This window comes from Coturnix japonica, chromosome 4 (assembly GCF_001577835.2).
Source record: "Coturnix japonica isolate 7356 chromosome 4, Coturnix japonica 2.1, whole genome shotgun sequence".
Taxonomy (NCBI): Eukaryota; Metazoa; Chordata; class Aves; order Galliformes; family Phasianidae; genus Coturnix; species Coturnix japonica.
In genome coordinates this window covers 59,824,764-59,837,825 of record NC_029519.1, presented here as the reverse complement: position 1 = coordinate 59,837,825, position 13,062 = coordinate 59,824,764, and the positions used below count along the sequence as shown (strand labels likewise).

Genomic DNA, 13,062 nt, shown 5'->3' with positions numbered 1-13,062 from the left:
CCCCAGCAGCTCCAGAAGAGCAGCCTGGGGCAGCACCTCGCAGAGCTCACACCCAGCTGACACACAGGATGCAGCCTGCTACAGCTGTTCTTTTGCTGTTACAAACACAAGGCGAGGGATGTTGGGCAACGTACAGCCTGTCACTCCATCACTCTCTATCAGTCACGCTCGGGCAGCAGTGGCCCTGCGCAAGGGCTGCGGGTGGGGTGAAGCAAGGGCAGCGTGGCTGCCCCTGCCCAGCACCACGGCCCTCCTCAGCCTGAACAGTCTCAGTGGGAGCCCAGTCAGATGCGTCGGCTCAGCACAGCACAGTACAGCGCCTTCCGCAGCTGCAACGATCGCTGTAAGGCACCCTGCTGCCCGCCGCCTTAGGGAGCCTCATCACCCTGGGATAACGGCGGCTCAAATTAACGCCTCACACGCCCAAAGTCCCAAAGCCCGGTTACATAAGTGCCGACACGCCGTGCCCCGTCCAAGGACCGCTACAACTGCCGTCCCGGCTCAGCTCCACGCGGCCGCACGCAGAAGCCGACCGGGCGCGGGGCCGCGTCTCCCGTCGCAGCGCCGTACTCACCGGTGCCGCCGCTCCAGGACTTGAGCAGGGACTTGATGCTGATTTCAAAGAAGAGCGAGTCCTGCAGGCTGAGCATGGTGCCGGCTGCTGGCGGCTGCACCGCCGACCCGCCGCCGCGCGCCCTCCCGCTGACGCAGGGCCCGGGGGGCGCGCACCGACTGCGGAGGCGGGCGGCGGGACGGGGGCGGGGCCGGGACGGAGCAACGACGGGGGGCGCTCCCCGAGGGACCCTTCAGCGCCGGCCCCGCCCGCAGGGTGCCCACGGCACGGCCCCGCCGGACAGAAACCACGTTCCCTTTGCGGAAAGGGACGGCGGGAGGCGGCGCGATCAGCCGGTCAGCGAAAGGCCCCTTTGCAGCCCATCTGCACGGCCACTTCGAACTATACGGGAGTAGAAAAAGCCGTCTGCAGTTTGCCGAGTTTGATTTAAAACTTCCAAGCGATGTTACGATTCAGGAATTAATTCTATTCAATGCCAAGCACTGCTCCGTTCAGCGCAGGATGAGTGGCACCGGGCACAGGGCGCTGCAGCAGCGGCTGCCCGCAGCAGGTGAAGAAGGGCCGCTGGGCAATAAGTGGAGGCACACAGCACAGCCCAAGCTAAAACGCATCATACAGGGGCCGGCATACGCTCCACTAAATCTGCTTTAAAGCCATCAGAAAAAACCTAGAGCCTCAGAGCTGCCCCCAAGCTGAAGAAGTAAAGCAGGCGGGAGGAGGAAGTCACACATACGGCATTGCCAAGGGACGTCCATAAGAACGGTGCACATCCCATATTCATTGCTCTGTCCATGCAGCCAGCTTGTTTTCTTGCGTGCAGACCGAGCGACTCTTCAGGACACTGCATCAACCTTTCTTTCACAACTCGATTCAAGTAATATTACCTAACCTAGTACCTCCCATTACCTCATACTCATTTTTCATCACTTCTTTTATGAATACATGCAGAGTTACACTCCAAGCATTTCATTTTCCTCTTACTAAATAAGAAATAAAGAGGTTGTACTTTATTAGTGAGATATAAAGGTCAAATTTTGGAACCGGCTGATGAATTTCAGCACTAATTTGAAAGGCTGTATTAATTATGGTTAGTCTCTGAGTGCCTTCAACACTGGGCTACAGAGAGTTCTTCAAAGGAGGCCTTGTTAACAGCACACATTCCAAAATCATGAGCCAACTCTCCCAGCACCTCCAAAATAATGACTTCTAAAATACACTCTGGCTTCTTTGTACTTGTACCACCACCACTCGGCTTTTATTCTGTAAATTATTAGCACCAGAAACTTAATAACAAACAATCACTAATCCCAGTGTTCCACCTCCTGGAGCCCCGTTAAGAAGAGCTGCCAGTGGTTCTGCATAGTGGGGCTTTAAGAGTGAATGGGAGTCAGACCGTGATTTTTAAGACCGTGCATTTGCCTGTGATAACAGTGTGTTTGCTCAAGTTAGTTATGTTGCTTTCCCCCATGGCACCTGATTACTTGGTCTTCTCCTCAAGGAAAATAACAATTACTTTTAAATGCAGTCAGCTCAACGTTAGCCCATCAGGAGCTCCTAAGATGATAAGAGTACTTTTGTACTTCCATGTAAGAAGCATAAGCTTCCCCAAATACTTCAATAGAGAGACTGAATGTTATAAATACTTCATAGTAGGATCAAAAATATAATGAAAGGAAATATGTCTTAAGACTATCTATACACATGTATGCTCTCCCATTATATATATATCTATACACCAAGTTTGATTTATTGAACATCACTAATTCACAAGAATAGCCTTTACTGTGTACTATCTCTTCCCACCCACCTGTCCCCCCATCCCAAAAAGATAAAACAAATAACACTACCAGTCCTTTTAACAAGAGGGAAAATACATCCATGAGTATCAGCCTTATCAGACATCACTGAGATAAGCACAATCACGTTATCACTTTTATGAGCCTTCTAACATTTCCTCTTCTTCACAGTCCCAACTTCTGTGTTCTTTATGATCAAACAACTGCCGCAACTTTGGACTTCATGATTTCTGTTTAGCCAGTGAGTTAATATTCCTATCATAGGCTAGAATAAGATTTCAGGAGAAATCATAAAACTTAAGATGCAACGTTTATTTTACTTTTAACCAAATGAAGAACAGTAGAAGCATGGAAAACCATGTATTAAAGGCCGCCGAGGCTTGCCAAGCACAGACAAGGCTAATTCACTAAACAGAGCCCAGTAAAAGTCATTGTATAGAGTTACGAGATATCATCATAATGCATTTCAAAACTGTGCAAGAAAATGTTATTTACAGCATCAATTCCTTTTAAGCTTCTCTTTTTATTTATTTATTTATTTTTGAGAGGAAAATTAAACAGACTTCTGGCCAGGAAATTACAATGTGTCTAAAACTGAGAGCAACAAGCATGTCTACTGTGGAAGTGTCTAAAAATATGTATCACTTTGCAGTACATATATGGGAAGTCCTTCATAAGATACTTGGCTCATTCCTTTATTACCTAGAGAGAAGATGGAAAAAAGAGAGCACTTTTATTTAACTATAAGGCAGGAGCTTTGAACTGGGGCTGTTTTATGTAAGAAAAACAAACCAAAAAGAAATCCTCAGCAAAATAAGGCTATTACTTGGCTGGACTTAGGAGTTCCATATAAAGTAGCAAGTTGAATGATTGCACTAAAGGTGTAGTTTATATACTGGCTCTGAAGTTTGCTAAACAACACTATACATTACAAAGTTCCCATGCAGTAAGCCCACTAGTTCTATGAATATTAGGGCAACCACTGTTCATGCATAGCACTCTCAAAGTGCTGAAGCGAGTTCCTGTGTTTCAAGAGGACACACCTTACAGATGTAATATTCAGAACGAGAAAAGAGTATATGTATTTTACAACCAGCCCTAAAACATAGAACTGCCCAGGGTACTGCAAGTAGATACGGGATCCATGCAGTATGAAAGATCAGACAATTATGCTACTGTTAGATAACAAAAGTTTCAGACTTCTTTTATTCATAGAGTTTGACATTTTAATGAGAACATATCTGAAGATATCAATATACCAGGGCCAATTAATGTACTAACAATGTGTATGCAAAGGAGGTGCATACAGCTTTCCTTTAATAGAGTAGTATTATGCCATTTTCTTGGAGCTACCTGGTAACACTGCAAGCACAGCATCTAATAGTTATTTCTGCAGCTGTCAAAGTTATGACTTGTGGCAAAGATCAAGATGACAAAAAATGTGTTCTATTAGTATATAGGCTATATATGTGTGTATATAATAATATTATATGGTTTACAGCATTATTTCAGCCTCATCCCTATAGACTGAATAGGCAGTGTGGTCTAAAGTTCATCTCAAAACGCTTCCATTTCTGTAGGAGTCTATCACACCATATTACTTTCTCCCCCCCCCCACCCCGCTTAAGCTGTTATCAACTAGGATGGTGGAGATAACAATGTGATTTCTCTGCTTTCCCTTCCACAAAGTAATCTGCATTAATCACTCCAGCATAAATATTTCATTAAAAAAAATACAGCTAAAGCCGTTCTTTTAAGTTACATAAAAAAAGAAAATGTGAAGTCATTGCTTCCAAGTTTCTTCAAGGTTTTCAATCCTACTACATTCAATTTCAGGACGATACAGACTGACAGAAAATGCATTAAGACAGAAGTAGAAGTAGCATTTCCTATTTAAAGTCAGTTACAACTACAACTTTTCCCACCAGGCCAGGAAGGACAATGAGGATGCACGGATTTCTGACCAAACACGGACGTTGAATCAGATCAAAGAGGATACTGTTAATATTTAACTTTTCCAGTAAGCAGAAGTCTAAGTTTACCATAATAAACACAGGTGTTTTACTGCAATAATCCTATCTTCCTCCAACCTTCCATGCCTCCAATCTAACAAAATAAATGAACAACAGAAGCCTGAAAAATCAGACTGCTTTTCAAGTACTTTAACAAAGAGTTGACCAACTTTGTAAAGGCTTTCACTAAACAGATCTCACTCTGGCCCATCTTGAGAAATCCAGCTCTCCAGATCACTGAACACAAGGAAACAAATCAGTAATTAAAAGTTGGAAAAACACCACCAGGCAGTTGGGGGATGTTATTTAACTCATCTCTCTCAAAGAGAAAATACAACAGGTGAAGCAATACACAAAGCCACAGCTGTTACCATATTTCACCAATGTAACAAATCTGAGTTTCTTGATTTTCAGGGTCATCCTTATTGCCAAAAATCTACCGACCCCCAGAGGTTTTATTGCTTCTCAGATGCTCAATTTGGATTTTTCATGACCACAAATAATCCTTAAGTGTACAGTCTGTCTGATTGGTAGGTTCTGCATTAAACCATCAGAAATAACAGCCTGAAGATATGCTGTAACATGTCAGTCTTCTTACTGTGCTTCAGCAGGAGTACATCAATGCACAGCTTCTGGAGAACTAGCATTCAAGTTTTCACCAACCTTTTAAATGGAACCTGGGAACAGTTCTGAGGTTGTGCTGAAAATCCCTGCTTAGTTGCTGGGCATTTAAATGGATAGAGCAGGGAAAGGCTTAACTCTGTTACCCTACAAGGCCTGAGGACAACTGTTAGGAATCAGTTATGTTTCTATTTTTGTTGCTCCTCCCAAGCTGCTAAATGTCCGTGCCACTTCTACAGCAAACATCTTACTTGCATTATGGAAACACAGACAGTTTTAAAGAAGGAAAAAAAGCCAACAACAATGAAAAACAAACTCGGGACTCATCCAAAAGTTTCTGTGGATTTTTATGGTTTGTTCATTAAGTGCATTAGCAATCAGAGTAAAGCCCCAAGTTTCTTAGGGCTCACAAGAACAACAGTGTTCTCTAATGCAGGCTGCAGGATACAGCAGTTTGTTCCACCTCTGTCACATTGGTGTGTATGTTGGCAGGGCCTGCTGCTCACCTGCACCAACCCACCAGCTCCAGGCAGTGCCACGCAGGGCACATCAGCCCAAGTGGCTGCACAGCTGGCAGGGCTTGAGGCAGCACACACACACATGAGGTGAGGGCTTTGGGAGCCCTGCTTGGAAACAGCAGACAGCAAGGACAAAGCACAGGCAAACTATTTTCTGTTCATGTTTTAACTCCCTGAAAATGTCACTATTAATGTCTTAAATACACAGGCAGGAGCATTAGTAGCTCTCCTTGACGATATTACATAAAAATATAAAGTCATTAATACGGCATTCTTATTAAACCAAAATAGCACGTTTCCTCACTCCAAAGGCACACTGCTCAACTACGGCGCATAACTACAGTGCATGTTTTTTAGGCAGGATTCAAACATCTAAGTGTTTTTAACATTAACTTTTACAGCTTTCCCATCTCAGTGAAACATCAGATGCACTTGCAGCAACATGAAGCAGCAGTACAAAGCAGAACCTCATAGGACAGAGGAAAAGGTAATTAACAGGTTTGAGAGTGAAGCTGATTTGAGAGTGGAAATTCATAGATTTTGTATGAGGTACCATTTGTATTCCTTTCACCTTGCTGCTTTATGGGAAAGAGAAAGGAAACAAAACATCAGAAAGGGAGAAAATGAGAAACAACAGCAAACCCAAAAGCACAGCTGAATGCAACGGTTGGATCCTAATCACCTAACAAACACTACAAGTTTACAACAAAGCCACGGTTGTCTGGAAGTTCTGCAAATAGTCCACGGCGCAAAGTCCTCTAAAGGGCCCCAACCAGAGCAGTACAATACAGCCTCTATAAGCAGATGCATCTGGCACCTGCACCCAACACTGGGTGAGGCCCCGCGGCAGCTCTGAAGCTTAATGCTTTGTCAGGAGCCCTGCACATGTGTGCTCACCTGTGGCTGGCGGGACATAGCAAATGGGAAGGGACAGCACCCCACTGCTGTATCTACTAGACACAGAAAGCACACAACTGGCTTTGGGTGGTCAAATCATAATAAAGACAAGTGGAAAATATTAAGACTTTTTTATTCATGGAACAGGCTCTCAATCATATTATCTCTTGATATTTAGCATAATAATCACTTCACCCTGTAATTGACATTAATGCATTAGCTTTCCAAAAGCAGAGTCTACCTAAGAATGTATGTGGCATAACTACATCAACTACCGGACGAATTAACTATTCACTTCTGCACTACTCCTTCCACAGAACAACAATTTATTCTCTGGCTGAGATTCCCATAAAGTAAAAACATTTGTAAATTATTTCTCACCAGCAGAAAACATCATGCTGGAGAATGCAGTGGGTTTCTTATACATGTTACCAGATGCTCATTTTCATTTTCTTCCTGCTTACCTGTTTCTCCTGCTTTCAAGTTAAAAAATACTGTAAAATAAAAAGCATGCTTCTTCATCCAGTCATATTCTCAAAGAAATAACTGAGAAAAGACTCACCCTAGTGCATCTTAAAAATGCAAAAGGGACAAGATCATGAGCACTACCTTCCCAAATCACAGATATTCCTCACTAACACTTAAAAACTGAGAAAACCTTACTTCCAACTGGAGAAAGCACTCGTGACCTGCGTCAAGGGCAACTGAACCCAGTGCTTGCACAGGCACAAAGAATATCATTTACTGAAAGAGGAAAAGCCTTTGAAATCAGCCTTTTATTCCAATGAAATACTTGAAATTATTTTCTTTTAGTTTGGACCCATATAATAGCTTTCAGAGGAAAAACATATGAACTTCACAATTATGGAGTACAGAGCATTCTGTTATTTAAAAGCTTAAAAGAAAAAGGTCAAACCATTGATTAGTAGACTTCTACATTAAGACAGCACAGCTAGGAGAAGTAAAGCCAGAAGAAACAGCCCAAGGCCACCCAAAGGACCATGAGTTACTGAAGGATATCATGCTGTTGTCCCCCCTCTGCTCTGCCCTTGTCCTCCATGTGGAGAACTGCATCCAAGTCCAGAGGCCCCAGCACATGAAATATATGGTGCTGTGGGAGCAGGTCCACAGGAGAGCCACGAGGCTACTCGTAGGGGCTGAATTTAAGTCTACACTGCTGCTATCACTGCTATGTAATCGTTATAGGCAAGAGCTGATTTTGCCCTGCTGGTAAATACTCCATTGACGTTGGAGAGTTATAGGAACATTAATCTGTCAAATGTTAATGCATCTTAAAGGAAAATAGCTTAACATTTAATGCCTCTGTAAAATAAGATTTTTATTACATACAGTGTCCAGCCTTTTACAGACTATCCTAGGGCTGGGAAGACACGCACAATAGCTACTCCAAAAGTAACACCTATTACTTTATTATGTTGGCCCATGATATCAGAGGCGGATGTAGGTGATATGGCAGCAGAGGCTGAACCTTCCCATCAATTTTCTATTGCATTTTGTTGCCAGGAGACCGATGGCAGCAGAGGGGCAGTCAGACAAAATGGCAGCTGACATGGAAGTACATATGAAGCAAAAGCTGAATTACTCCATGCAGAAAAAAACTGCATCTACTGACATTCATCAACACTTGCTGAATGTTTATAAAGACCAAAGTGTGCATGTGAGCACAAAGAAGTGGTGGGTCACCTCCACTAGTGCCATTTGTTACCAGCATGATACCCAGCTCCTGTTCATCCTTAGTGAAAATGCATAGCTAAAGATGGAGACTACATTGAAAAACTGTGTTTTGTAGCTAAGAACTTGCTTTATTGTTATATTTGCTTTAGTATTATTGCCCTCTCTGTATCTGTCATATCTTTCAACTATCTTGGCAAAAAGTAACTTCAAATTAATTAGGGAAAGATGTACTTGCTGTGTTAAAACAACTCCCCTTTTAACTGCATTATCCTGAAGAATTAGTCTAAAGAAAACATTTTTAAGAATATTTGCAGCATAACATAGTTTTGTCTTTGTTTCTAAATTCAATTGAAGTGTTTTCTCATTACTTTTTCCTTTTCAATTTAAATATTTTCTGCAGAACAGAAAGAAAAAGAATAGGAAAAAAAGAAACATCTTGAACACCAAGATTGTTCACCCTTATTTCCTAAACCCACTATTGGTTTACACTCACTGTACTTTAGTTTGGTTGGTATTGGGAAAGAATCACAGAATCGTAGGGGTTGGAAGGGACCTCTAGAGATCATCGAGTCCAACCCCCTGCCAAAGCAGGTTCCCTACACCACGTCACACAGGTAGGCGTCCAGGCGGGTCTTGAATATCTCCAGAGAAGGAGACTCCACCACCTCCTTGGGCAGCCTGTTCCAGTGCTCCGTCACCGTCACCATAAAGAAGTTCTTGCGCACATTCATGCAGAACTTCCTGTGCTCCAGTTTCTGGCCATTTCCCCTTGTCCTGTCTCCACACAGTGCTGAAAAGAGCCTGACCTCACCATTACATTGGTTCAGCTGTCAAATAAAACTACAGTAACATACTTAAGCCTCAGAAAACCTCTTAAGTTCTTCAAGTCCAGAAAACAATGTATTACAAGATCAGTGCGAAGTATTACTACTGGTATTACCATTGTACTGAAAACGATGCAGAGGTAATCTATGATGGCAAATTAAAAAAATAAAAACCTTTAAACACTGTTCGCTGTATCTCAGAGGAAAACACATTACATCCTTATTAAATCTACGCAAGTATCTTCAGGTATGAAGAAAGAGCCCTTCAGGTATCCTTCTGAGCCATTCTGACACTCATCCTGAAGGAAGCAGCAAGTCAGAATTACTACATTGCTCTCTGGGATGAGTTTGGTAAGCAAATTAAAACAAAAACACACTGAAGGAAATGAGGAGTGTTATCCATTATGAATTCATCCATGCTCATTATTCAGATGAAACAGTCGAGTTACACTAAAAGAGTATTAGGTGTACAGCCAAGTAAAGATCCGGGTCTTTTTTAAAAGGCATGCTTCATAACTCTAAACTTTACTACAGTTCATTATTGATTCAGTCTTAAGCAAATGCCCTACTTAAACATTCACCCAGTGGTCAGAATTACAGAGTTGTATCTGCTTTTAAGTACTAATAAGAAAAAGGGATCATCACTGCACTTAAAACTCTGGAGAAATGTTTATGCTCCTACTTATTTAAAATATTAAGAAGTTGATTTTCCACAGATCAACCTATTAAAAACAGATGGTATCCAAAAGGTGACTGCACCTGCAATGGCCAGCCATGCAGTGCTGCCCCCACTACCGACCAAGGAGGCCTGTGATTAGTTGATTTACCTCAACAACTTCTCTTAAAACTAAACCTTATATATCCTGACAGCCTTGTCAAATACAGCAGCTCAGGAAAAGGCTGTACCAGAGGGGAGGTAGAAAGGCTGCACAGCTGGGTGTGAGACTGCCCTCTTCATTGGCTGTAAGCTATTAGGTCAGTCTGATCAGCTTGTAAGATACATAAAAAATAAAAATCCCCTGTTCTGCTGCAAAGGGCTTCAAGACAAGACTCCAGAGGCCCTTAAGAAATGTTCCATATTACTTCTCATGGAAAATATACATAGAACAATTTCCTGGGGCATTACTCAAGCAAAACAATGCTATCTACAATGATAAGAGAACAGGAGAGAGGTTTAGAGATTTTTATTTAAATGCATTCTGGATCCCAAGCAGTATTACAGAACAGTCTCAGTGTAAACAAGAAGCAAACAGAGAATGAAGAAGGATAAAAGAGCAGTGGTGTTCAGTTGCCTACCAACCAATCTAACCTTCACCAACTGAAATTCAGAACATGGATCCCAAACCTGACTTTTATTCCAGACAGGCATCCTCTGCTATCTGGGAGTGCTCACGGCATCACCAGAGAGATGACACCGGGATGCTGTTCAGGGACAATCCACACCTACCCAGCTGCTGCTGTTAGTCCCTTGCTGCAGCTACAGCTCTACTGCTCATTTCTTTACCACCAACAGCTTATTTCTGCCTCTCCAGCAGAGGCGTTTGAAAGGAAACAAGATTAATGCTCGCAGGAGACATTTTCCACGCACAGAAATGATGCAGACACAGAGCAATGAGAACACTCGTTAACCAACAAATTCAAAAGCTCTGGGGTGGTTACCACAGATTTGACTCGAGCAGCTTGTCATGACACCTGCTCCACAATGTTGGCTGCCCTGTCTTACATCCCAGCCCCAAAGTGCACACCACATGCTGCAGGTACAGCTGCCACGAGCCCACCTGCACGGAGCAGTCTCAGCAGTCCCCTTCCTTAACACTGCAACAGGGAGAATAAAGCATCATTGACAGATGCATGCCTGCATGCATACATATCACTATGTTTTTTTGGTAATCATCTGTATGAAAAGACCTTCTCTAGATCCTCCAGGTCCCCTTTTTATCTTTCATTCAGATCTAGCTTTCTGTGGAAAAACTATTGTAACAAAGTTTCTAAATGGAAAACTCTTAAATGCTACTTCAAATTTAAAAGAACTGCCTGTACTTTTACCACTACCATTTACATCTTGTTGCACACGCAATCATATGCAAATACTTCAAGCAAGTTCCTTTCCGACGTTCAAAAATCCACTAAATTTCAGAAGACAGCTATGAAAGATTTTGAAAAAGCTCTTGCAAGTATCATGACAAATGCTATGTATCATTTTAAAAGACACATATTCACAGAGCACAGAGAAATTTCTGAGTCCTTGCTTTCTGCTATAAGGCAGAAGCACAAGCCAATTCAGTTTGTATTTCAGACTGCAACAGTGATAAATATGCCTTAATCTAGAAAGAAAGAATTCATCTCTTGAATTCCATACAAAATATTTAAATCAGATACACGCTGGCAAACCTTGCTATTTTTTTGTTGTTGTTGTTCTTCTGTTGTTGCTTTTGTTTTTCAACTACCTTCTATAATACTTCTTAAGTAGTTACCAGACTGAATTTCACAGAGGCTTATTCATACAAAACCTTTCCTAAATAAAACAAAAGGAACAGGAGGGGGGAAAAAAGAATAGAACACCGCCAACAACAAAAACTCTAATTCAAGTGTACCAACTGAGCAACAAACTTCAGCTTTAATCACGCTCCCAAACAGTATCACTGTACTAAATCCTGTGGTGCATTACCACCACCTCGGCTGACATTAAGCAACCATTTACAATCCCTATCTTTTTAATTGTTCTACTGTTTTATTACCTGTTCCGCCGTCACCTGCTGCCTGCTGCATACCCAACTGGTAAACACTGCGGTTCTTTTGCTCTATTCCAGAAGAGCAGTTCATTCCATTACCAAGATACAAAAATAGAAATAAGCAGATAATTTAAAGAGGATTCAGCTACTATCTGCTATGGTAAAAGCATGATCCCAGAACAGACTAAGTCTGCATTTTGCACACGTTGACATCATGCTATTAAATGACAGCGGTCAGAAACCACTGACCGGTAGAAATTCCTCCCTTTAATGACCTTTTCACAAATATTTAATGAGCAGGAAAAGTCATCTTCAACAGTAGGACTGGAGTATTGTCTAGTACATTCATTCCCTCAGCTATCAATAAAACGTTGAACAAGGTTAGATGAAAGCATCAACTACAAGCTTCAACTACAGCATTTTCTCTCAGATTGACACAAAGACAACTCTGATTATTCTTAAATTATAACTCTGAAATTGTAACATTTGAAAGAAAATCTAATGTATAGTTTTTTAGTATCAAAGAATACCATACCATAGCATAAAAGCAAAGCTGACAAGACATGCCCATGGAGATATCTAAGCTGTGAGCTTCACAGGGATATCCAACTTCAGATCTCATTGCTGTATAACATTTAAAGCCAAACAAAGGCTCAAACATGACTAAAAGATGAGTTTCTGATCAGAGCTGTCAAACATATAAGCTATATCCATTTTAACTGACCTCACTAAGCACAAAGTCTTCAACAGCCCATATTTTTATGATTCATTCCAATTTGCTGCACAAATTGTTCCTGTCTGTAAATTAAAGTTGTCCCAGCTTTCTCCAGCTGCTGATGTTAAATGTCTGACACATCTAAATATATATATAAAACACTTATATTACAATCAGAAAAGCTAAGACTAAGGAGATTAATTCCATAGTTTAGGCTAAATTCACCGCTCAACAGGATGAGTGCCTCCATCTTCTATGATCACAATTAGACAGGTAAACATTTCAAGCCATGCTAATTCATATGAATAGCCACCACATAAAGAGGCAAAAACAGCCATCAGAATCCAAGACCAAAAAGTAACTATAATCTACTTGTTTTCGACCTTTGGCTATAAATAAAGTAAAACCAGATTTCCTACTGCAAATCAGCTGAACTGTTTGAAAAAGTAACATTAACTCATTCTTTGAGTTAAAATTTGTTGCATTTTTTTTCCCTACCTGTAGAGGTCTAAATACAATGTCTACTAATTACAATAACTGCTACTTAATACAGGCCTGTGTTCCTTAGTCAACAATTCTATAATCATAATACATTTACACCAAGACTGCAGCCCTCAGAACACTAAAAATAAAGAAAGCATAAACATTTTTGAAATGTAAAAAATAGCTCTTAAAAGG

At 41.5% G+C, this 13,062-nt stretch overlaps 1 protein-coding gene across 11 annotated transcripts in view; it reads right to left on the bottom strand.

Annotated features, from left to right (window-relative positions):
- The window catches only part of FRYL (FRY like transcription coactivator), a 140,098-nt gene that overhangs the window by 101,935 nt on the left and 25,101 nt on the right, over nucleotides 1–13,062 (bottom strand). Inside the window, exon 1 of one of the 11 annotated variants that reach the window (XM_032444333.1) lies at nucleotides 575–680. The exons of the other annotated variants lie outside the window; for them this stretch is intronic. Coding sequence (XP_032300224.1) covers nucleotides 575–650 — 76 coding nt within the window. The 5' untranslated portion in view covers nucleotides 651–680. Of the gene's footprint in view, nucleotides 1–574; nucleotides 681–13,062 lie in introns of those variants that run through there. 11 annotated transcript variants of the gene reach the window in all.